Genomic DNA, 25,000 nt, shown 5'->3' with positions numbered 1-25,000 from the left:
TGTGTGTGTGTGTGCGCGCGCGCGTGTGTGTGTGTGTGCATGTGTGAGAACGTGTGTGTGGGGAGAGAGACAGAAAGACAGAAAGAGACAGTGAGATAGAGGGAGAGACTGACTGACAGAAACACACACACACACACACACACACACACACACACACACACACACACACAGATACACACACAGCCAAACACGCTGAATTGTTCAAACTCCAGAGACACAGACAGACACACAAGTACATACACAGACACAGCCACAGAGACACACAGACACACACACACACACAGAGGAGCCAAAGCCGCCTGCATTGTTCACGCCCCGCTGCCAGCCACACACTGCCCCGCAAACACGTTCCAGTCACCTCGCCTGGATGGCAACGCCGCCAGGGAGGGATTTAGCTCAGCACGCGCTAACGATCCCGCCTCTGACGATGCTGTGCTGCACGTGCAAGCTTGTCATTACAACGCAATCATGCGGGAGCACCCAGGCGCGAAACCCCCATCCCCCCAAAAAACCAACAAAACAAAACAAAAACAAACAAAAAAAAGGAAGAAAGAAAAGAAAGAAGAAACCACCAGAAAAAAAGTGGGGGGCGGGGGGGAGGGGGCGTGGAGGGGGGTGAAGGGGCGGTGGGGGGAAGGGGCCGGAGGGGGGGAGGAGGCAAAGGAATAGAAGAAAAAGAAGAAAAAAAGGGCTGGGTGGGTAATAGGGAAAAAAAAGAAAAGAAGAAAGAGTCTGTTGAGCACGAAAAGAAGTGTTCAGGCTGAGTTGTGAAAGTGTATTGTGTTTCTATGCTTCCCTTCTTTCCGTTCTTCCTCAGCGTATCCCTCTCCACCAGAACGGAGCCCTTTTTTTTCTTCCCATCATCTCATCATCTGCTTGTCTTCTTGAAAGCAAAGAACGCTTATTCGGATCGGCACTCCCAAAGAATCTTCAACTGCTCGACCAGTGCGGCATCAGTGATCAGTGCTGGCCACGACTTGGGGCAAATCTGACTACAAATCACTCAGCTTCGGTTATCTGGCCAAATGAAACACCGTCTTTCGTGTTGAAAACAATCATTCACTCGTACATCGGTGATCATGTTCTTGTTGCTTATCATCCAGCCGACCGCACTGGGCCATAATTTATCAGGACTGTCAAACCATACAAATACAAAACCGCGTCAACACAAAACTGTCACATCTTCAAAAATAACCGCTAAGACAAACCCACACAACACAGTTCATGATACATATCCCAACCATTTAGCCCCTCATGGCAAATGAGACTGGGCCATGCTGAGTCTTCCGCTTAATTTATCATCCCCAGATTATCGGTGATCAATCACCAAAGTTTTCTCGGCTTCATCACCGAAAATAATTCCACAATACAGAAAAGAGAAAGAAAAGTTGGTATCACGGACATTCCAAGGAACAAACTGAATAACACCGAAAAGGTAACCATCCACCGTGGCGAAGTGGTAAGCGTCGCGAAATTACGGCTGATATGACGCGGATTTGATTCCCAATGGATGCTTTTTCTTTTTTCGGCCTAAAACCGGCTACTACCCACAGACGATTGTGCCACGGGTTTCAAATTTTAATGGGAAGACTGGGATCACACAGACGAGTATCATCCACTTCACGGATGCGCCCATACGTGTGTTACTCAAATTTCCATGTGTCTGTACCTCTCGGTAGTAGCAGTAGTAGTAGTATTAGCAGCAGCAAATGTTATTGTTATCGTAGACGGAAATGCAGGCATAATAACATTAATATATACAGACGACAGGGGGGCGTGGGTGGGGGGGGGGGGAGAGAAGAAGAAAAAAACCAACCTCCGGGACAGGGCCCCTTGCTGCGCACCTTGACGCGCGCCCCCTGGGCCCCGCGCTTGCCGTCACACTGCTTGGCGCGCTGCAGCTCGCAGCGGGACGCGTACGTCACGCCGTCCGTGCCGCATACCTGCTCCGGCTCGGCGGAGCTACAGTCCACGGAGCAGCTGGACGCCCGCAGAGAGCGGAACAGGCTCTGAAACAGCCAGAATCAAGACACTGAGAGGTCAGGCAGGAAAAGACTAGCGCGTGTACGAGTGTCAAGATCACACAGCCAAACCTAGACAGGGTAAGGCAAGAAAAGACTACGATACAGGTGCAAGATTACTCCTGAATTCTAACACATGTGCAGACTAACACAGGTGCAACATCACACCTGAATTAGCCAAAAACAGGCAGGGTAAAGAACGAAAATACCAATACAAACGCAATATCACACCTGAATTATCCAATTTCAGACACGGTACGGCACAAAAGGACTAACAAAGGTGCGATATCACACCTGAATTATCCAGAATCAGGCAGGATAAGGCACGAAAATACTAACACAAATGCAAGGTCACAGCTGAATTAGCTAAAGCCAGACAGGGTCAGGCAAGAAAAGACCACCACAGGTGCAACATCAAACAGCCAGTATCAGACATGGTTAGGCAAGAAAAGACTAACACAAATACGACATCACACCTGACTTAGCCAAACGGAGACAGGGTAAGGCACAAAAAGACTAACGCAGGTGCAAGATCACACCTGGGTTAGCCAAAATCAGACAGGGTAAGAAACGAAAATACTAACACAAATGCAAGATCACATCTGATTTGGCCAAAATCAGACAGAGTAGGGTAAGGTAAGAGCACCACATGTGCAAAATCACACAGCCAAAATCAGACATGGTAAGGCAAGAAAAGAATAACATAGGTTCAATATCACACCAAGCACAACCAGAATCAGACAGGGTAATGGCAAGCAGAGATTAATCCATCATCTCCAAAAATGAAAAAAAACAACTTTAATAAGGCCGCAGGAGCAAAGATCACATACACAACAGCCACAATCAGTATGTACGACAGGGACATTTGAACAAAATTCCTTCCTTCCTACAGCACAGCTAAATATGCTGAACAAACAAAATGGGTTTTTTTTAAACAAATATAGATACCCGATCTGATGTAATGTGATGCAAAGTGATGCGATGCGATGTGTTCTCACGTAATATGATACACTGTACAGCAGTGCAATGTGGCATTGAAATGAAATACAACGCAAGGCACTGATGCAGTACAACGCACTGTCATGTAACGCATGCATTGTAATGTAATGTGATGTTCGTCCTTCATATTCGAAGATGACCATGCTTTCAAAAATCAGATGGAAAATGTATGGCTGTGGGTCCGCAGGTGACTGATGAGGCCAATCCGAGCCCTAAATTCTCGACCACATCTGGGACACAAGCGAGTAGGTGCTGTTGTGGCAATGGATGCTGCTCGGGCCTTGCGTACAGTATGCTTCCGTTGCGACTCAATGTCATATAGGCCATTGTAAGATAGTGCAATGATACGCGTTGCACTGTTATATACTGCAATTTTTAATCATAACACCTACATGGAATGTAAACATCCACATTCATGTTACAATATACTTCCTTAAACTATAGGAAAGAAAGGACTTAAGGCAAGGGAATGAAAAAAGAACGACAAGAATATAAAGAGATTGAACCTTATTCAAAAGCGTTTGCTGTATTAGTATTATTATTTCTCAGTGTGAGAACAAATGAAGGTGGAAAACTGAAGAAAACACAGTGCGATAAGTGATGCGAAAACTTGAACTGAGGTCACAGGTGAGAGGCAAATTGAGGAAAGCAATGGCAGGCCTTCCACAACGAAAGTTTTCTCTGTCGCGCGCGCGCGCACACACACACGCACACACGCGCGCGCGCACACACACACACGCACGCACGCGCGCACGCACACACACGCACGCACGTACGCAAACACACACACACACACACTGCGTGTCACACCTGTTGAGAGAGCTGAGATTGCATGTGAACAGGGTCACCACCGCAGGTGTTCGCGTGGTCTGTGTGTGTGTGAATGTGCTTCTTGTCCCCCTGCCCCTTTCCTCTTCTCAACCCAGCCCGACTCAACAACAACAAGAACAAAATGACAACACGCAAAACACAAGCTTGCCCAACCAAGTCTGTAGGAAAGGCTTAATTAGTTACACTCTTCCATGTTGCAAAAACTAACGACTCGATTGCCCACGGTTCATGCGAGACCTCTCTTGCAGCCCAGACACCCACTGTCTCCAGCTGTAGCTATCCAAACAACACGTGCACTCCTGCCCCCTTGCAGCTCCACTGACCCCAACAGGGCAAGGAAGGGGAGAGAAAAGCACGGGATTTAAAAAAAACCGCAGGTACGTCGGAGGTCCTTGCTAACCGGTGACACGGACCGCAAATGACGCCCCTGCTCCTCTTGACCCTTGGGCCAAAATGTAAATATTAATAATATAAATAATAATAATATATAACAATAATAGTAAGTAAAAAAAAAAAAAAAGAGAAAAGAATAAAACATAAACTGAACTGGCTCCTACAGACGTAGGATTTCGTAGGCCCTTTAAATTTGGAAACGAAATCCATAAATGTAAATGCATACCTGTGCTTTTCATAAAAAAAAGGAAAAAAAAAAAAAAAAGAAAAAAGAAAAGTAAAAACGACCAGTCTTTTAGTAACCAGTAACAATTATCCTTGATTTCGTGTTTGTTCTGTGTATGCGCGCGCGCATGTGTGTGAGTGTGCACGTGCGTTCGTGTTTATATGCGCGCGCGCGCGCGTCTGTGTGTGTGTGTGTGTGTGTGTGTGTGTGTGTGTGTGTGTGCAGACATCGTATTCAAATACAAACATGCAGCATCATGCTCAAATTCCCAGCTGTTAAACCAGAAAGAACAAAAACGGTTGGGAAGATGCGTGTTTCTCTACGCAGAAGGGTGTATTTGAGGGAGGGAGAGACAGAGACGGGGAGGGGGAGGTGTAAACCGCAACATATCAGAACTGCATGTCAAATCATATTTTCTGTCAAATCCACACCATTCTTTGTTTGTATTCAAAAGCCCCACATTCCTTCCAGTGGATGCCTGAACAAAGTTGTAAGAAAGGTATGTGCTACACAGAAGGCTCGGGAGCTGCTTTTCTGATGTTGTGTAAGACTTTCTGGGAAGCTGACAACTGGAAACCACAGACGTTGAGGCTGCAATGGAATGCCACGCCTCCCGAGTGGAGAATACGAGAACACTTTTTTCTTCTTCTTCTTCTTCTTAAAAAACAACAACAAACAAAAAAAAAAAAAAAAAAAAAAAACAAAAAAAACCCACCTGAATTGGAATCTGTCTGTTCACTCCTATATCGACTGAGAATGTTCTTCTCGGTCAGATAATTTCTTTCACATTTTCAGTTTCGAACCCACACCCTCCGGACTCTCTATTATTGGCAGCTGAGCGTCTTATCATTCTGCAACATTCTTCCTTTCCTTCACAGAGACTTGATGATTATCATTTGACGGGCGCAATAGCCGAGTGGTTAAAGCGTTGGACACTCAATCTCAGGGTCCCGGGTTCGAATCTCGGTGACGGCGCCTGGTGGGTAAAGGGTGGAGATTTTTCCGATCTCCCAGGTCAACATACGTGCAGACCTGCTAGTGTGTATACGCAAGCAAAAAATCAAACACGCACGTTAAAGATCCTACAATTTATGTCAGTGTTCGGTGGGTTATGGAAGCAAGAACATACCCAGCATGCACACCCCCGAAATCGGAGTATGGCTGCCTACATGGCGGGATTAAAAACGGTCATACACGTAAAAGTCCTCTCCTTGCTTCCAGCGGGCTGAGGGATCTGCCGATGTGCTGATGGCTGGCCGCGAGGATTGTTCTACAGACTGCAAGGGATGAGTTCATTTTACAGTTTCTTGTGTTTTCGACACTCAGGAAACATGTTTGATATGTCATCCTTATGGAGTATGAAGTTTGCTTGATGGCCTTCTAATTGTTGCATTTTCACACACACATACACACACACACACATAGATATATATATATATATATATATATATATATATATATACTCACTCACACACACACACATATATTATACAGTTACACACACACATACACACACACACACATATATATATATATATATATATATATATGTGTGTGTGTGTGTGTGTGACTGTACTTTATGACCCTGGCTACGATACTTTTATAATTAAGGGTGTTTTCCGAATATGTACGGCCCATAGAGCATGGCTGTATTATTCATTCAGGGAGGAGATCACCCTTTTCATAAGTTTAAGGCCTTCAACAATACCGATACAACATCGGGACGCTCCATGGAACGCGACACTGTATGCTTTTTGCCATATTATCTGACAGGTGCGGAAGGCTTTTTTTCCCATTTTTTCTTCATTGCATAATAGCATACCTTACATACAAATATTCTTTTCAATTTTTTTTTTTTTTGACTGTTGTGAGGAGCAGATTTGCATAATCTGTCCCAGTGAAGAAACGTTTCAAAACGATACACAATCTTTAAAAAAAAATTAAAAAAAAAAAAAAAAAAACCGTCCCAGGTGGAAAGCTGACGGTGGGGATTGTTGTTCTAGAACGACACAAGGTCGATCGGCGGGCGGCTGAGAAAAAAAGAGAGAGACACCTGGGCTATTGAAGGGGGCCGGTTACTGTTAACACCTGGGCTCTCTTCACACTCACACGGTGGCACTCACCACCTCCTCTCCACCCCACTCCTCACCCACTTCACACCTCAAACACGTGGGGCAAGGAGGGCGAGGGGGGAGGGTGGGGGTGGGGGCGGCGCGGCCGCGAGCGGGTGAACACCCCCTGTGGCTCCGGGGACAGTAATGTTCAAGTACCACACTACGACTCTACCACTTCACACAGGCCAGCTTGGCTGATCCCCGATAGCAGCCCTCCTTATTATACAGCTGACTTGAAAAGCCGGTGAATAGCAGTGGGGAAGGCAAGGAGAGAGAGAGACAGAGACAGACAGAAACAGAGAAAGAGACCGAAACCGAGACAAAAACAGAGACAGATACAGAGAGAGACTGTATGTGTGTGTGTGTGTGTGTGTGTGTGTGTGTGCTCCCACCCTCGCGCGCGCGTGTGTCACTGAGGTGAGGTATGTGTGCATGCCCGTAATCGCGAGGAAAAAGAAGAAAGGAAGGAGGGAGAAAGAAGTGGGAGGCAGACAGTTCAACGTCTATCATTTGTTCTGGCATATAAATTTCTTTTTCTAGTCCTGTCCGCAATCTTGGTGTTTGCCTCGATTCATCCCTCACGATGGAAACCCATGTGAACCACCTGTGTAAAGTTCTTTACTTTCAACTTCGTAAGATTAGTCAAATAAGCCCCTTCATGTCTGTTGATGCCGCAAACAAACTTGCTGTTGCCTTCATTTTATCCCGCCTAGATTATTGTAATTCTCTCTTTGCTGGCCTTCCCAATGATAAACTCTACAAGCTCCAGAAAATACAGAATAGTGCAGCTCGACTCGTCCTTAAAAAGTCGAGGAGAGAGAGTGCTACTGCTCTCCTGCGGACACTTCCCTGGTTCCCTGTCCAAGCCAGAATTGAATATAAAGTTGCCTGCCTATGCTTTCAGTGCCTGAATTGTGATACCACACCCTCGAATCTTTCTGAGCTTGTTAACCTGTACTTGCCAAACAGAACAATGAGATCTCTTGATTCCTCCCAGCTAACTGTTAACAACCCGATACTTCCTAAACTCCTGTGGAAAGAGGTCATTTTCCGTCTTCGGCCAAACAACTTGGAATTCTCTGCCTATTGCTCCCAAACAACTCATGTATCTACCTTTAAAGTAAATCTTAAAACTTATCTCTTTAAAAAATACCTGTCATAACTCAATAGTGCTGTTGTGTGTGATGTGTGTGATGGGAGAGTAGAGAGAATGGGAGTGGGTAGATGGATGGTGGAGGTGTGGTTCGAAATGGAGAATGACCCTATTTTTTTACCCCTTTTACCTTTTCCATCCAAAAATTTATTTTACAATTTTTACAAAATATGTGGCACGCAGATTACAGTTATGTTCCTTTTTACATGTATGTGTTTTAAGTGAAAATTGCTGTCATCTCAGCCGTTTAATCATGTGTGTGTCTGTGCGTGGTGTCAGTGTGAGTGTTGGAGTGTAACAGTTGTAGTATTGATAGTATGCTACTTTGTGAGTTTTATGCATTGTGTTTTTTTTTTATAATATTAATGATTTTGTTTTATGTTTCTACTACTTTTTATATGCTTTCTTGTTTCACTTTAGGTACTGGATTGTAAAGCGCTTAGAGCTTGCTTATGCTTATAGCGCTATACAAAAATAAAATTATTATTATTATTATGTTTGATTAATCAGTCATGATTAAACACTTCAGGCATGTCAAAATGACTACTGAGAGCACATCACATCACACACACACACACACACACACACACACACACACACACACACACACACATCTGCACGCACACACACACACGGTTGGAGAATGGATGCACGTACGGTCACAGGTTAAGAGCTAATTTCCTGTTTGCTGACCGCTCAATAATTGTTCAGCTCATTAAATGGCTTTGGCAAAGGAGGACTGTGTATCACTGCGGTCGCGGTTAATCCAGGTTTGATATTTACAACAATCTTTTGCTCAAAACACTGTCGGTGGAAATGTGAGTCAGACCTTTGACCCTACAATGAACGACCTATCTTCCATGTGTTTGTTTCTAAAATGATTTCTTTGATATTAAAAAAAATAAATAAATAAATAACCAATAACAAATCCACCGTACATACACGCGCATATATATATATATATATATATAGAGAGAGAGAGAGAGAGAGAGAGAGAGAGAGAGAGAGAGAGATGCATACATACATACATACAGAGAGACAGACAGACCGAAAGAAAGTTAAAGATATTTTGTGCTTTCTCGTGTTCTATCGTTTTTGATTTGTTGTCTCCTGCGAACATTAATTAAACTCAGATGCGTTACTAATTATCACTGTGACACTCCTAACACCTACCGGGCCTGCTGAGAACAATACCAAAGCTATGAAACAAGTGCCTAACTTCTGTCTCGGAAAACTTGTTTTCGTTCATGATGAAACTGTCCATTGTCTGAAAGTGAGGACTACTTCCATGTCAATGCACACTGGGTTCAGATCCGAAAACAAACTTCACGTGTTCGTAGTCGTATATTGTATTCCTTAATGTTTGAACACCCCATTGTTCTTTTTGGGAAGCTCAATCGCCCCCCACACCCCCTTCCACATCAAATCTATATATGACTACTCTTGACGAATTTGTCATTGAAATCCCATGAGGATGAGTAGATGCCGAAACATTGGAATAATCGTTTGTATATATATATATATATATATATATATATATATATATATATATATATAAAGAGACAGACAGACAGACAGACAAACAAAGACAGACAGAGACAGAGAGAATAAAGCATCCTCGTTGGAAAGCGTTGTTGTGTGAATAACATATTCGATTAAATACCTCGATCACTTTAAAACTCTTTCTTGTCTTTTCTCCACGAAAGCAAAAGATAGGGATTTTTTTTTTTTCTTTTCTTTTCTTTCTTTTTTTTTTTTTTTTTTTTTTTTTTTTTTGCACAGTTGCCAAAGTGCTCTGTGGGGGAGAAAACTATGTGGTGACGTTAACGTTAAAACACCCACAATCATGATCATACACCATCTCATCTCAGACGATAGTGAGTTCGCACGCAGCCGAGAGGTGCTGAGTGAATAACGATGCACCTGTTCATGTCTTTCCACAACTTTGATATGTGGCCGCCTTGTTGGGAGTGAAGCGGGGGGCGCGGGGGGCGGGGGGTGACAAAAACAAAAGGCTGAGAGAGAGAGAGAGAGAGGTGCGGAGTCGCTGATTATGTTGAGATAAAGAGGTATGATAGATGAGTTTTTGGAGGTTTTTTTTTTTACACTTTTTTTTTTGCCTCTCTGTCTGTCTGTCTCTCTCTCTCTCTGTCTGTGTCTCTGTCTGTCTGTCTCTGTCTCTCTCTCTCTGTCTATATGTCTGTCTGTCTGTCTGTCTCTCTCTGTCTGTCTGTCTCTCTCTCTCTCTCTCTCTCTCTCTGTCTGTCTGTCTGTCTCTCTCTCTCTCTCTCTCTGTCTATATGTCTGTCTGTCTGTCTGTCTGTCTGTCTCTCTCTCTCTCTGTCTGTCTCTCTCTCTCTCTCTCTCTCTCTCTCTGTCTGTCTGTCTCTCTCCCTCCCTCCCTCCCTGCCGATCGCCTCATCACACTATTCGTGCGTCAGCAAGGAAGACACAGGTGCAGCGATAAAGCGGAGAGGATTGTGCACAGAGATCTGTTCCAATTTCCACCCCATCCCCCCACCCCATCCCCTGCCTGACATGGCGGACCACCATACACACGCCGTTACTTTCGCCCCACCCCCCACCCCCACCCCCCACTCCTCCCTTCCTTGTCACGGATAAGCGTATGTCATCGCAGCTGCTGCTCACGGTCTAGACATGTACGAGAAGAGGGCGGGCATAGCAGCCGTGTGTGCTTGTACTGCCTAACCACTGGAGGAGGGTAAACATGAAGAGATATATCATTAGTCACCACGTCTTCTTCTTTTACAGGCTTACACACTTGTTGCATCCCCCCCCCACCCCTCCATCACCACCCACCCATCACACCCCCATCAGTATTACATCATGAAAATAAAGAATTTTTTTTTCGTTAAGTTTTAACTAATCACTGAAAGAAGAAAACCTAATATGATAAAAACAAAACAAAAACACCGGAAAAATAGATGAATAGTGAACCTATGTATTTTTCTAAAGTACGTACAGATAAACTCTGTTAGCTAATAAACTTTGCGTGGTGTCATGCAACGTTAACTCCTAGGTCTTATTTCAGCTCGTTTGTGCATGTCATAACAGGCCTGTCGGCCATGAAATGCTGCCGTGGTGACTAATTTAAATGATTTGTGAACTATCATGATTATTCTGGTCAAGCTGAGGTGAAACTTTATAAAAAGAGAAATCCCTAACAAGAAATATAGAGCTTGACATTCCTCTGTGAGTTCATGCATAGGTGCACGTGCATGTGTGTGTGTGTTTCCGCACGCACGCAAGTGCATGTAAACGAGAGTGCGTTTCCGGGCGTTTATGTGCGTGTGTGCTTCAGAAATACGAATTTGAAAATAAAATAAAATAAAGGCATCTCGAACGCAAACTTGCCAGTCGTAAGAATTTGCTTATGAAGACGGAATCATACCCTTGTAGTGCCCGACATCGCCTACCTTTTATCACCCAGAAGATGGGACCGGCAATAACCATCTGCCCATAATGCCACCAAAACAACAACAACAACAACAACAAAAAAAACAACAGTTATAACATTTCCATCATGCACTACGGCTGAAAAAGGAAATGCGAACGCTTCAAAAGCAAACTAAAAAAAAAAGTCATTCTGTAAAGTGATTCTGCACATCACAACACACGCAAGCACGTGCGTACTTGATCAAATTGGGCCCATCCTTGATCTCTCCCATTCATACTTGCTATACAAGTTCACTCCACCACAGAAAAACATCCAAAACACCAGTGTCTAACGACTGTGCTACCACACCACCCCACCCACACACAAACATCTCCCCCACAACACCCCAAACTATTCCGGGTACATCATCATATACTATGACGGAGGCACGTGCCGAAAGCTACAACAGAGACAATGGAAAAGAGGGCCTGACCAGGTGCTCTCTCATCAGAAGCACGTATCTTCCTCACGGGCAGGCAGCCTGCAGTGAAAAAGCAACATAGCGAACCTCCCGTCCCGGACCCAGACTTTTTGTCACAAGCAAACGTTTCTGCGGTGGTCCTCGGTTAGTTAGTGTTAGACCCCCTCCCCCCCCTCCCCGGACCCCCCAACAATGGGGTTTCTTCCTGGGCCGTACGTATTTGACGAGATCGTCTTCAGTGAACTCCCCAATCTCTCTGCCTTGAGTCCCTCGCTGCCCCCCACACCCTACACGTCCCCCCCACCACCCCCGTGTGTGTGTGTGTTTCCATTTTTCATAACATGCAGGCCACATACATTCTCTCTGTAAGCCTTAATGCTGTGTCCAGCAGGTCAACAATGCGCCAGTCTATTATTCTTTCACGTGGTGGATCCCGACAAGGATGATAACAACAGATTTGTGTTTCTCAAAGTCAACTTATTTGTTCAGGGGAAATCTAAATGCACTACGTTTCGGAAATACCTACATGTCATCCATGAATTACTTCACCTTGTTTTGTTCATTTTGTTTGTTTGTTGTTGTTGTTGTTTTTTGTTGTTGTTGTTTTCATTAGTTCTAGTCTGATACCACCGATGGTAAATCAAAATCGTTTATAGCACAACAGACTGTGTGGTATCAGAGCTGGAAATATTTCCTTTGTAAATACCATCCATGAACTATTGCATCCGGATAAGAAACTGATAGATTCAAGGCTTGCCGTTGATCAGAACATACTTTGTATAAGTATAAAACACTTTGTATTCATCTCACCTTGGTCATTAAAAAGCAAAAAAAAATATATATTTCTTCTCACTGTCTGTTGCGACACCCAGTGAACGTACTGCAAGCGGCGAGACATGCCCAGAATTTCGATCATCCCCCCTAACCTACCACCTTCCCACCCCTTTCTTGCATACCTGTTCTTTTCCTCCCATCTTCCACAACCCCGTCCCATCCTACCTCTCTCCACTCACACTCACTGTAACAATCTACCATCACTCTGCCCCCCCCCCCCCCCCCCCCCCCCCTTTTTTTTTTTTTTTTTTTTTTTTAAGTTTGGGGGGAAAAAATCCAGAGCTCAAAGCCTGTAGGTTCGGCCAACGTGACAAGACGTGCTTGTCAAGATGAGAGGAATTCCAACAGCCGACAACAGCCATCCATGTGCCTCCACACACAACACGGCTGTGGGGTTTTTGTTGCGGCTCACAACCAGCCACTTGAGCAACGCCGTTGTGTTGCTCATTTCAGGGCGGACTGAGCACAGCAGGAGGTTGCAAACAGGTAGACACCCTTCTATTCTTCTTATCAACCCCCGTCCTGTCAGCCCGCATACCTATCATCCCTCACAGTGGTGGTACTTACTGTCTGGTCCCTGGCTGGTCCCCGCTGTGGACCCTGGTTGGAGGACAGCTCAGCGCTACCTGACATCCAGTCCTGTGATTCCCCTGTTCCTTGACTAAAATAATCGGTGATCTCGATTCGCCTGTTTCCCAGTTCGCTCATATACCCAGCTACTCTGCCTGGTGTGTGTTTTGAATAGAGACAGACAGACAAACAGGGAGGGAGAGACAGCCGAGAGACGGAGAACGAGAATGAATTAATATTTTTTCACCTGTGGAGAGAGAGAGAGAGCGAGAGAGAGAGAGCGCAGAAATCCAAACCAAAAAACTCTGCAATTTCTGATGCGATGAGATAAAAGCAAACGACTCGAATGAATATATATATATATATATATATATATATATATATATATATATATATATATAAAGAGAGAGAGAGAGAGAGCAGCCACGTTGACACCTGTATCTTCCAATACATAAAAAAGTACTGCTGCAATGTAAAAAGAAATATATATATATATATATATATATATTCTTCCCGGCGCGCGTGCGCACGCACACACACACACACACACACACACACACACACACACACTACACAAATAAATAGATGAAAATGTAAATAAATAAATAAAAGGGACGTTCGGGTACAACTATGGGGAAAACGGGACAGGGGGATGGGGTGGGGGTGGGAAGCCTTCGCTGTCCCTGCCCCCCACACCCCCTTCCCGCCCTGCACCTGCGCGTTGTTCCGCTTATCCTGAAGACATAATGAATCCAATAAACCGTTCCCCTCAACCCCCCAACCCCCACCTCGCAAAGACAAGCACCGTAAACTGCCACGCACCTGTGGTTGTCAGACGTGGATGAGAGGTGGAGGAAGAAAAATGCACATCTGAATGCAGAATAGGGGAAGGAAAAAAAAAAAAAAAAAAAGTGGTGAGGTTGGTAGATGGGGAGAGAAAGTCCTACCTTGCTGCCATTCTATACCGTGTGTGTGTGTGTGTGTTCGCTCGTTCGTTCGTTTGTTTAACGTCTATCCACAATAGTGATTTTAGGCGAAAATCCATCACCTCCCCCACCCCATCCATGCCTTAAATCATTACTACTTTCCCTGTTCCTCTCTCCTCAATCAGCAAAAAAACACCAACAAAAAACGAACTAACTGTTCAACCAGGAAAATTGTGTGTTTGTGTTTGTGTGAGTGGGGGAGGGGGGAATTAGGGGGGTATGTATGTGGGGGAGTCCGTATGTGAGAGAGAGAAAGAGACAGACAGACAGAGAGACAGACAGAGAGAGACAGATTCAGACTGGTACTCGGCCCATAAACATGATATTAAATCTCCATCATGTCCCCTCCAAGTCATGCATAATTCTCTCTCTCTCTGTCTGTTTGTTTGTCTCTGTCTCTCTCTCCAGACACACACACATACACACATATCATGCCTGTGAAATCTTGTATGAATTACTGATTAAAAATGGACATCAATAAAAGAATAAAACAAAGATTAAACTGCTAATAAAAGAATCGGAATGAAAGAAGAAAGATAAACACCACACAGTAAAAAGAAAGAAAGAAGGAAGGAAATGATAAAGAAGTCGGGACTTCAGGACTTTTTCGGTAGCAACAGCATATATATATATATTTGTGTGTGTGTGTGTGTGTGTGTGTGTGTGTGTGTGTGTGTGTGTTGTTGTTGTTGTGTGTTGTTGTTTGTTGTAGTTTTTACACACTGTATTCTTGTACTTTAGCGTACAGCTTTTCATCTTGTTTCACTTCATTTCTTCTTTTTTTTTTCTTCTTTTTTTTATATACAAAACAGGCAGTGCAGATGTCTAAAGTGGAAGCCTCGCGCTCTTGATGCCCATAAATCTCACAGCGCCAACGTCGCGTGTCGGCGTGGTTGAAGGGCGATAAGTTGGCCCCGTCAATACGCCCATTGTGGGCCAGGGGCCGTGTTGGGTTTGCGGCGCCTCAATGGGCCCGCTCCTCTCCTCTCTCACCGACCCTGATATCGATATCGATACTTACTTCTTCTTCTTCTTTGCGGTCTGCCAGCGGCGGAGTAGTACTATACACCTTATAGGCACCGTACGTACGACACCTGCGGTGCTTCTTCTTTTTTTTTTCTTTTTTTAAAAACTGTATCGCCCAGCTGTTGTTGCGACCCACTGTGGTCAAGGAGTCATACTACTGGAGGGGGGGGGGGGAGGAGAAGGGAGGAGAGTGTCATGTAGGCATGTGTGTGTGTGTGTGTGTGTGTGTGTGTGTGTGTGGTTGTTGTTGTTGTTGTTGTTTTGCTTTTGTTTTGTTTTTTTGTGTGGTTTTTTTTTACACACTGTATTCTTGTACTTTAGCGTACAGTTTTCCTCTCTTCCTCTCTCTGTATGTCTCAGATTCATTTCTGGGAGGTGGGGGGTGTGGGGGGCATGGCCTGTAATTGATTTATCATTCCGTATCCGTAGAATGATATCGAGCTTCACTCATTTCTCTTGCCCTTTTTTTTCTATAGATATTGTGGGTAGATTTCTCAAAGTAGCAAAAATCCTATAGAATGTTATGCATGGTAGAGGAACTGAACGAGTCTATCTAGTCTGCCCAGTAGATTCAGAAATATATAAGTCCGTTTTCCCTGCTTTTCTTTTCTTTTTTTTTCCAAATAGCTTTCTACAACTATGTATTCGCACAGCTTATTTATGTGCTAATAGCTCTGCGTTCTTCCGTTCTTATGTTCGCCTTATTATCTTCCATCGCCTTAACGTGCATGTTCGCATGGTTTCTGTTCTCACGGCCCTGTTCTTTGCAAAGATCTATGCCCCGCAGGTGTGTTCAGTCAACAAGGTACGTAATTCAATGTTCCCGAAACTCATGTCACCCCCATCCCCCCCCCCCCCCCCCCCACACACACACCCCACCCACACCCACACACACCATTCACAACCCCCTCCCCCCACGGCCCACGCCTTGCTCCAGCTGTTTTCTCATAGATCTTGTGAGGATATAGGACTATGCCCCTTTCCCGTTTGATCTCTTACATTCCATGTCAACACCGCCTGACATGGCCAGAATGCCAGAACGGCTTCAATTCTAAGACAGGCAAAGAGCTGGCGTGCCTGGCATGTTCAAACCGAACTGAACCATTGAACTCCAGTCCAATGCACGAAAAAGGGACACTCAGTATAGACTCTTTTTTTCTCCTTTTTTTTTTAATCCAAAGCCAAAGTAGGAAACTACATTTATGCACCTGGTCTATGACGCACACTTGGGGAATTCTGATGACTGAATGCCAGCTGACGGCCGCGGAACTCATGCAGTCTGAACGAACACTTTTTCTTCCTTGGGGCTTGCAAGGTTCTACTCTCGCCACGACTTGTTGGGTTAAAGACGATTTGTTTTGTTTGTATTTTTCCTGATCATGCAGACCTTTTTTTTTTTTACCCTTTTTATACAGACCTAATGTACTCTCTCTCTCTCTCTCTCTCTCTCTCTCGTTTCAGAGTGGCGTTGTCTTGTGCTTCCTTTAAATAATAATGTTAATAGGTACACTGAAAATGATGTTTTAAAGCATTGTCCTTTTTGCCAAGGTGAACTAGAAAATGAATACCATGTGTTGTTTGTTTGTTCTGTATATATTGATTTACGGACAAAATTTCTTCAAAACTGTTTAAATATGTCTCTTAGTTCACTTCTTCGATCAAACAACAAGCAGAGGAATTGCCATGTATCAAAATATATTTTCCATGCGATCAAAAGGAGAAATCATATACTCAGACCTAATTAAGTAAAACTAATTAATGTCAAGTCCATGAACATTATGATATTGTGTCATCTATTCAAGTGTTATAATACCCCTTCCCATGCCCACCCACAGCCCCCTGGTTTTGAATTGTGGTCCATGGCCAAAGTTCATTAAAACTCTCTCTCTCTCTCTCTCTCTCTCTCTCTCTCTCTCTCTCTCAAGGACCTGATCATTGCGGTATATTTTTGTTTGTACTTGTTTTGGTTTTGTTTCCAGTGGATGTGGTAATGCATATATGGATCTGCCCACATGCTTTGACAATTCCTTGAAAATCAAACTGACACCGAAGCGGACTGAAGTATGTGCAGACGCCTCTTAATTTGTCGTCGTCTTCTTTGTGTGTCTGCACATACAGCAGGGATACATAGGATGAAATCTGCACGCCAGATTTCATGCAGCCTCTATTTGCGGTGGATGTGTTACGGAAACACCGATATATCAAGCATGCGCTCACACTGAAAACTAATTATTACAGCTGCTTGAAAAGGCAGGCCAAAACGGTTGCGCGCATAATATTGCATTCGTTCACCCAACCCAAACGAATGAACAATGGCGCTGCACCCACGATATATGAACAGAAAAAGGTTAGCATAACAAATAGGAACCACGTGGAAACTTCACATATGAAAACACAGCGCACCTGCGAAAACAATGGCGCTTCACGTAAACTAGTTTCCTGAAAAGACCTCAAATCCAAATAAATTTGTGAAAAAAAAGTACTAAAACGTGGGGTTGTTCAGCTTTCCGTTTCAGTAAACACCTCCACCCTTCCCTCTCTCTCTCCTCCTCTATCTCCCTCTCTTTTCCTCTCTCTCTGTGCACTGGGGAAACCTATAAGCAGCGCTGCGAGCCGTCACCCAAGGTGTGGGTCATTCCGTCTGTGCGGCGCACGTGGCGGCCTCTGCTTCTCCACGTCTTTTATTCCTCTCGCTCCCACAGGTGTCTTGCACACAGGCGAGATAGTGTAGTAGCCGTTTGGCAAATACCGGGGCTGGTAAATTGGTGCTAAAGGAACTCTAGACCACCTCTCTCTCTCTCTTTCACACACACACACACACACACACACAGACACACACAATTCTTGGGAGGAAATAAATCTTCAAAATCCATACATACTTAACTGCACCTGCAGCCGCTTTCTCTTTTCCGTGTGGACCTTGTACGACCCTGCTCACAAGATTAATACGGGACAGACAACACGTGGGCCGAACTGACAACACTCTCATCACAGTGAAAGACAGAGAGAAAGAGAGGAAGATATAAAGACAGAGTGGGTGAGTGAGTGAGTGAACGAGTGATCGAGCTCGTAAGCAAGCATTCAAATAATCATTCCGCTTGTTGCTATTAAAATTTCGTTTATTATTGGTTTTGGGTTTTTTTTTTTTTTGTTTTTTCTCATTATCATTGTTATTGGAACGCGCACTTATTTATTACCTGGATTAAATGAAGAGAGAAAGAAATAGAAAGAGAGGGGGTGGGGAATTGGGGGGGAGGGAGGCGGACACCCGAGAAACTAACTGGAAATAACATATATATATATATATATATATATATATATAAACGTCTCTGCAATAAGTGCTATGGATGGCATCTGTAGATTGGATGCCCCTTGCTGAACTCAGTTCGTTGAGGATAATTCCTGTCCACAATTCTCTCTCTCTGTCTGTCTGTCTGTCTACCTATCTATCTATATATTTACTTATTTATTGGAGCTCACGTTCTGTTAATGTGACAAGTTCTCTTCTGCATGAACTGTCATCGTGCAATATTGCTTTTAACAGTATTTTATTTGGAACGCGTCACAATACAACACAGTTATAGATGAACAGAACAACAAGAAATTCTTATACAAAGTCCTGTCCTGATACACATACATACTAAGTATGTGACGGATGTCATCACAGCTAGAAGTTTAAACGTGACCATACATGAATTTCAACAAATGAAATGAAACAAAATAAAGAATAAACCTGTGGTGGAGAGAGAAGTATCAAATACTTCTGGTTGAAGCCTACACATTTCCTGTTGTTCCGATCGAGTTCAGTCGTTGTCGATGTGGTTTCGTGGATGATGTGACTGAATATCTCCACCGTGTTTCATTTGGCGTTCGTTTGACAGGGGCGGTACCTGTAGTCGGTCAGGTCGGCTTTGCTACCAACGATCGCAGTGACACAGGCTACAACTTGCAGTCACCGAGATCAATGATTGAACTATTCGAAAACGACAGTGATTCTAAGAGAGGTGGGGAGTGTGAGAAGATAAGATAAGATAAGATAAGAATAACTTTATTATCTCCAACTGGAGAAATTTGGTCAGGTGCATTATCACAACATAGACAAGTAAACAACATGGGGACCATAACTGTAAAAGCCAACAACAGCCCCTACAAATATTACGAAGATACAAATGTAAAAAATATCACATACATCGTTTCATACATACATCCACACACTGCAGGTAATAACTAGCATTCTTAATGTAAAAAAACAGAAAGAATTAAACATTATTTGAATATAATTATAAACATAGCCTACTATACTGCACATTGATTATAATAGACAGATAAGATAAGAATAAAGATGAATTGCGGAAAACCACAACCAGATAATCAGCACACACCCGCACCGCACCCCCACCCCCAACCACCCACCCCACACACGCGGATAACTTGATTAAACAAGAGTAATAAACATATGTTCTCAAATAAAAGCATTTCACATATTCGCTTTTAAAAACATTGCAATTAATTATTACATCGTAATTATTAAACAGAAATATATTTAGAATATGGACGTTAGTATTAGACATATTCATTGTACATTCATCCTGCATATTGCACATTATTCTTCCTACATATTGCACATTCATTATAACCAATTGTCACGTTTTAAGCTCAGTAAACACACACACACACACACACACATACACACCACAACTAGAACAAGGTACAGCCTATCATGCACGGACTTTCACACACACACACACAGTTCTCAAGAATTTAAAAGGTGGATTGAACGTGGAATAAAAGTCTTCAGAGCTCTGGATTTCATCTTAAAAGTTCTGTAGCGTCGTCCTGATGGCAATAGCTCATAATACTTTGCTAAAATATGGGTGTCGTCAGTTGCTATCTGCCTGCTTTTTTTTTAACCACTCGACTTTCATACAGCTCTTGCATACTAGCTTGTTTCATTCCCACAATTTTACTGCATACACTCATGACATCGTTCAAAACACGCTTACTCCTCACTCCCAAACTTCCATACCAGCACATAAATGAAACTGTAAGCACGGACTCGATACAACATCGATAATAACGTGACATGGATTGCTTCTGTGACTGGTTTTGAGTTCATTTCGTAGTTTGGACCATTCTATGTCCACACAAGTGAAGTTGTGAGTGTGTCCTGCTTATATGGTGAGACTACGTTCTCCCGTGGAGTTAACATCGAACCGCAGTATTCTTAAATACTTTCTTTTTTTATAAATTTTTTTAAACATTTCTAGACGTTTCTATCAAGCTGTGTATGCCAGTTAAACATCCCTTTCCTGCTGCATGTCTAACAGAGCAGATTCCACATCATCACTATTCGCATGGGAAACACGATTTTTTTCCCTCAAAAAGCCAAACGTTAATGCCGAAAGAATCATATCAAAAGAACGTGACTGATAATACCACATAGTTGGCCCAGACGTTTCGGTGGCGAACTGAATACTGTAGGCACAGCTGTCACAAAGGGTCAGTAGGTACAAATTACGAGAGCAAGGTGTTTTTTGTTTCTCTCGATTTTTTTTAAATACTCTTGCACTTTTATACACGAACTTCCAGAATACAATTTCATCTCTTTTTTTTCCGTCGAAATGTTCCATTCTTCAAGCATATAATTTTATTATGTAAGCAGGAATAAACAATCTCGAAAATTCGCGTATATAGTTACCGCACGCACAAAAATGACTGCAGTGGACAGGTAATTGTATCATTAACAACAATTATTCAAAATGCAAGCGCGAAGCAAGAACCAACATCTTGAACCACAACACTGTGAACATGAGAGGCAAGGGCTTCAAGACTCACTTGTGATAAATTAAGTCCCCTAGCATTAATTACAGAGTAATTTCCCTTTTTTACTATCTGCACCAAAACATTTGCAAAATAAATAAAACTTCCATGCTTAGCAAAAGAAGTTCCTGTTTGAACAAAAAATGATAATAATGACTCCTCTTGTTGTTGTGTCAGAATAAGAGGTCAAAGTGCCAAGTTTAGAGAATACAAAAAATATAAATATAACAGTAAATGCAGTTTGCATATAATTAGGCTTCTTTTTTTTTCTTTTTTTTTTGTGCCCATCCCAGAGGTGCAATATTGTTTTAAACAAGATGACTGGAAAGAACTGATTTTTTCCTATTTTTATGCCAAATTTGGTGTCAACTGACAAAAGTATTTGCAGAGAAAATGTCAATGTTAAAGTTTACCACGGACACACAGACACACAGACACACACACACACACACACACACACACACACAACCGAACACCGGGTTAAAACATAGACTCACTTTGTTTACACAAGTGAGTCAAAAAACACGGCCTGAAAAATGAAAATCATCGTGGAACCCATCAGATTCCTTAGCTTCCATGATTACAAAGTACACAATCCTGCATCAGCATCTCATGTATATACTTGCTAAAAGAGGGTGGATGGGGAGGGGAACAAAGACATAGGATGCAAGAGCCGAACGGATTCTTGCTGAACACTTGAGTGATCGAGTTTCTCCTTGGTCAGGCGCCATTTGCATGACATTGTTGCCGTTTCGCTCTGTTGGGTTTGTTCCTGATGACACACACACACACACTCTCTCTCTCTCTCTCTCTCTCTCGTTAGTTCGCTTTGTTAGGTTTGAACCTGTTCACACACACACACACACACACACACACACACACACACTTCTCTCTCTTCATCTCTTTCTCTCCAACCCTCACCTACACTCCGCCCCATTGCGGAACTCAAGCGCACTGGAATGCCTACGGAACGAGAGAGGGTGAGAGAGAGGGGGGAAAGAGAGGGAGAGAGATGAAAAAAGAGAGAGAAAGAAAAGATAGAGAGAAAGAGAGAGAGACAAAAGAGACAGAAGGAGAGAGACAGAGACAGAAGGAGATGATCTTGCAGTCAGCCAGCAAGGCCGCGAGAGATCCCGTAAACGCCCAGCTCTTCTCTCTCTCTCTCTCTCTCTCTCCAAGGGACTGAATTACTTTTTTTTCTTCTGGAAGTTGAAGTGTGTGGCTGTGAAGGCAGGAGTGTCCCGGCCCAAAGGAGCGCTTTGGGGACATTCTTTCCGCTCTTCCGCCCAATTACCGCCAATCAGATCGCTCACCGCCGCCACTCGCCTCTTGCCATGCGCCAGCCCTTCTTCAGTCGGTGTCGCGTCAGTTCTGCCTTTGTTGAGTGCCTGCCACGTAAGGTTCCCCTCACCCCATCCCCCAGGCCACCACTGGCGGCTTTTGGAAGGTGTTAAGATTGTGAGATGATAATAACCAGAGTGTTTTTGTTTTTGTATTGTTCTCTTGCTCAAGCACAGGCGGCCTGGCGAATATTATCGCGTCAGCCATGCCTTTCTTGATGGATTGCCGCCACGTAAGGTTCACCCACGGGTTTGGGGAGGTGTTAGACTGTGAAGTGATAATATGGTGTTTTTGTTTTTATATTGCTCTCCTAGCTACTGCACAGGCGGCCTGGTGAACATTGTTATCTGTGAGCTTTCTTCAGTATCCGTAGGTTACTCTTCTTCAGTATCGATCGTAATCCCCCCCCCCTCCCCCAACCTCCCAATCCCCCCCCCCCCCCCCCCCGCCCCCCCGCGAGCTAATTCGCCGAAAGATACGCCAGCATTCGCTTGTCTCAGGGTCGGGAATCTCCAGCTTACAGACACCCGCGTGCCCGGAGATTGCGTGTAAATTTGTTACGGAACATTATGTACTGTGAAACGATACAACTGATTTTATAGGAATTGGATCTCGGAAATGTTTCTCTTCTTCACGCAGTAAATATTTAAAAGTATGTGGACGATCCAGCCCGATTTTTGTTTAAGACATACAAGTAACGAATACATGCACTTGTTAACAATAAATTGTTTCTCTCTCTCTCTCTCTCTCTCTCTCTGGAAAGGGCATGGATATGTTCAGGACCATTTTGTGAACTCACTAGAGTAATGCTGAATACGAATGATGCATTGGCGGCGTATGCAAAACCTTAGACTTCACCCCACCCCCTTTTTTTTTCTTTTTCTTTCTCTCTGTGCGTGCGTGTGAGCAGTCCATTTTGAAAGAAAAAAAGACAAACTGCGTAGAAACCATAATTTAAAAAAAGAAAAAAAAAGAGCGATCAATTCCCCGTATTTCGCCTTGTTTCTTGAAACTAAAAATGTTCAAACCACATCCATTCCCGGTTTGCTTCCCACACCCCTACCCATCACCCTTCCCACACCCCTACCCCGATCACCCGTCCCACACCCCTACCCCGATCACCCGTCCCACACCCCTACCCCGATCAACCTTCCCACACCCCTACCCCGATCAACCTTCCCACACCCCTACCCCGATCACCCGTCCCACACCCCTACCCCGATCACCCTTCCCACACCCCTACCCCAATCACCCTTCCCACACCCCTACCCATCACCCTTCCCACACCCCTACCCCGATCACCCGTCCCACACCCCTACCCCGATCACCCGTCCCACACCCCTACCCCGATCAACCTTCCCACACCCCTACCCCGATCAACCTTCCCACACCCGTACCCCGATCACCCGTCCCACACCCCTACCCCGATCACCCTCCCACACCCCTACCCCGATCACCCGTCCCACACCCCTACCCCGATCACCCTTCCCACACCCCTACCCCGATCACCCGTCCCACACCCCTACCCCGATCACCCTTCCCATACTAGTTCCCTCGGAAGTCATCGGAAGGGTGATGACATACACGTCACGCAAACCTACACCTCGTCACCCACCTTCAAAAGTGACAAAGACAGAAATGAAAAAGAGGGGGGAAAAAAAAGTTGTTTGGGAAGTGAGAAGAGATAGAGAGAAAGGCGACTTGAGAAAAAGAACACACAAAAAATAGGGAATGAGAGGATGTGGATGGAGGTGGTGGGGGTTGGGGGTTGAGGAAATGAGGGAGGAGGGCAAATAAAGAAGGTATTGCCCACAACGACTGCCTGGATGCTGAAGTGGGCTGAGAGAACGAAGCTTTTGTTCCGCCTGTCGGCATGGAATGAGTTCACGGAGAACGGGGAAAGGTCTCAAGTGTTTCTTGTCACACCGGGGGGTGGGGGTGGGGGCGCTCTGGATGGCAGTGAGGCGCGCGAGGTGACGATCCACCTTGTTGTCCTGGCACGATCAGGCAATCAACCAGCAGCACCCCCACCATCCTTCCCTACCACCGTCCACCTTCCTCCCACCTCCTCTCGCACCTCCCCCATCATGTCTGTCGTAAGTGTACGTACAGCTATCTTACAGTTTATTATAGACTTCAATGAACTCATGTTTGGGACTAGAAATGGCTCTCTCTCTCTCTCTCTCTCTCTCTCTCTCTCTCTCTCTCTCTCTCTCTTCTGACAATTGGCCAAGCATGTATCGATCCCGACGAAGTCATCAGCAAAGTGATGTTGGTCGTACGATGAAAACACAACAAGAAACAACAACAGAACATTCAATGAAAGAATGAACCTGTAGAAGCCAGCAAAGATGGGGAGAAAAAAACCCGAAAGACCCGCCGGAATGGGAGGATGTACCCACTGCGAAGCTTCTGTCACCCCGTCACAGAAGCAAAGGACTAAGATGAGATATGTCCACCGAAGACATTCCTGGTTGTTGTGCGTGTAACATGACCTTACCTCGGCTGTCAGTTAGCATCTATTCACGTAAAACATGTAAAGTGATGGTCTAGAGGTAACGCATCCGCCTAGGAAGCCAGAGAATCTGAGCGCGCTGGCTCGAATCACGGCTCAGCCGCCGATATTTTCTACCCCTCCACTAGACCTTGAGTGGTGGTCTGGACGCCAGTCATTCGGATGAGACGATAAACCGAGGTCCCGTGTGCAGCATGCACTTAGCGCCCGTAAAAGAACACACGGCAACAAAAGGGTTGTTCCTGGCAAAAAGTCTGCAGAAAAATCCACTTCGATAGGAAAAAAACAAATAA

At 44.3% G+C, this 25,000-nt stretch overlaps 1 protein-coding gene across 13 annotated transcripts in view; it reads right to left on the bottom strand.

Moving 5' to 3' along the window:
- LOC143296424 (SPARC-related modular calcium-binding protein 1-like) overlaps positions 1-25,000 on the bottom strand; it is a 133,860-nt gene that overhangs the window by 62,741 nt on the left and 46,119 nt on the right. For all 13 annotated transcript variants that reach the window (XM_076608330.1, XM_076608342.1, XM_076608329.1 and 10 more), the window contains exon 2: positions 1,817-2,009. In XM_076608330.1, the coding sequence (XP_076464445.1) occupies positions 1,817-2,009 (193 nt within the window). The remainder of the gene's footprint in view (positions 1-1,816; positions 2,010-25,000) is intronic.

This window comes from Babylonia areolata, chromosome 21, assembly GCF_041734735.1.
Source record: "Babylonia areolata isolate BAREFJ2019XMU chromosome 21, ASM4173473v1, whole genome shotgun sequence".
Classification (NCBI taxonomy): domain Eukaryota; kingdom Metazoa; phylum Mollusca; class Gastropoda; order Neogastropoda; family Buccinidae; genus Babylonia; species Babylonia areolata.
This window is presented reverse-complemented; position numbering and strand designations above follow the sequence as displayed.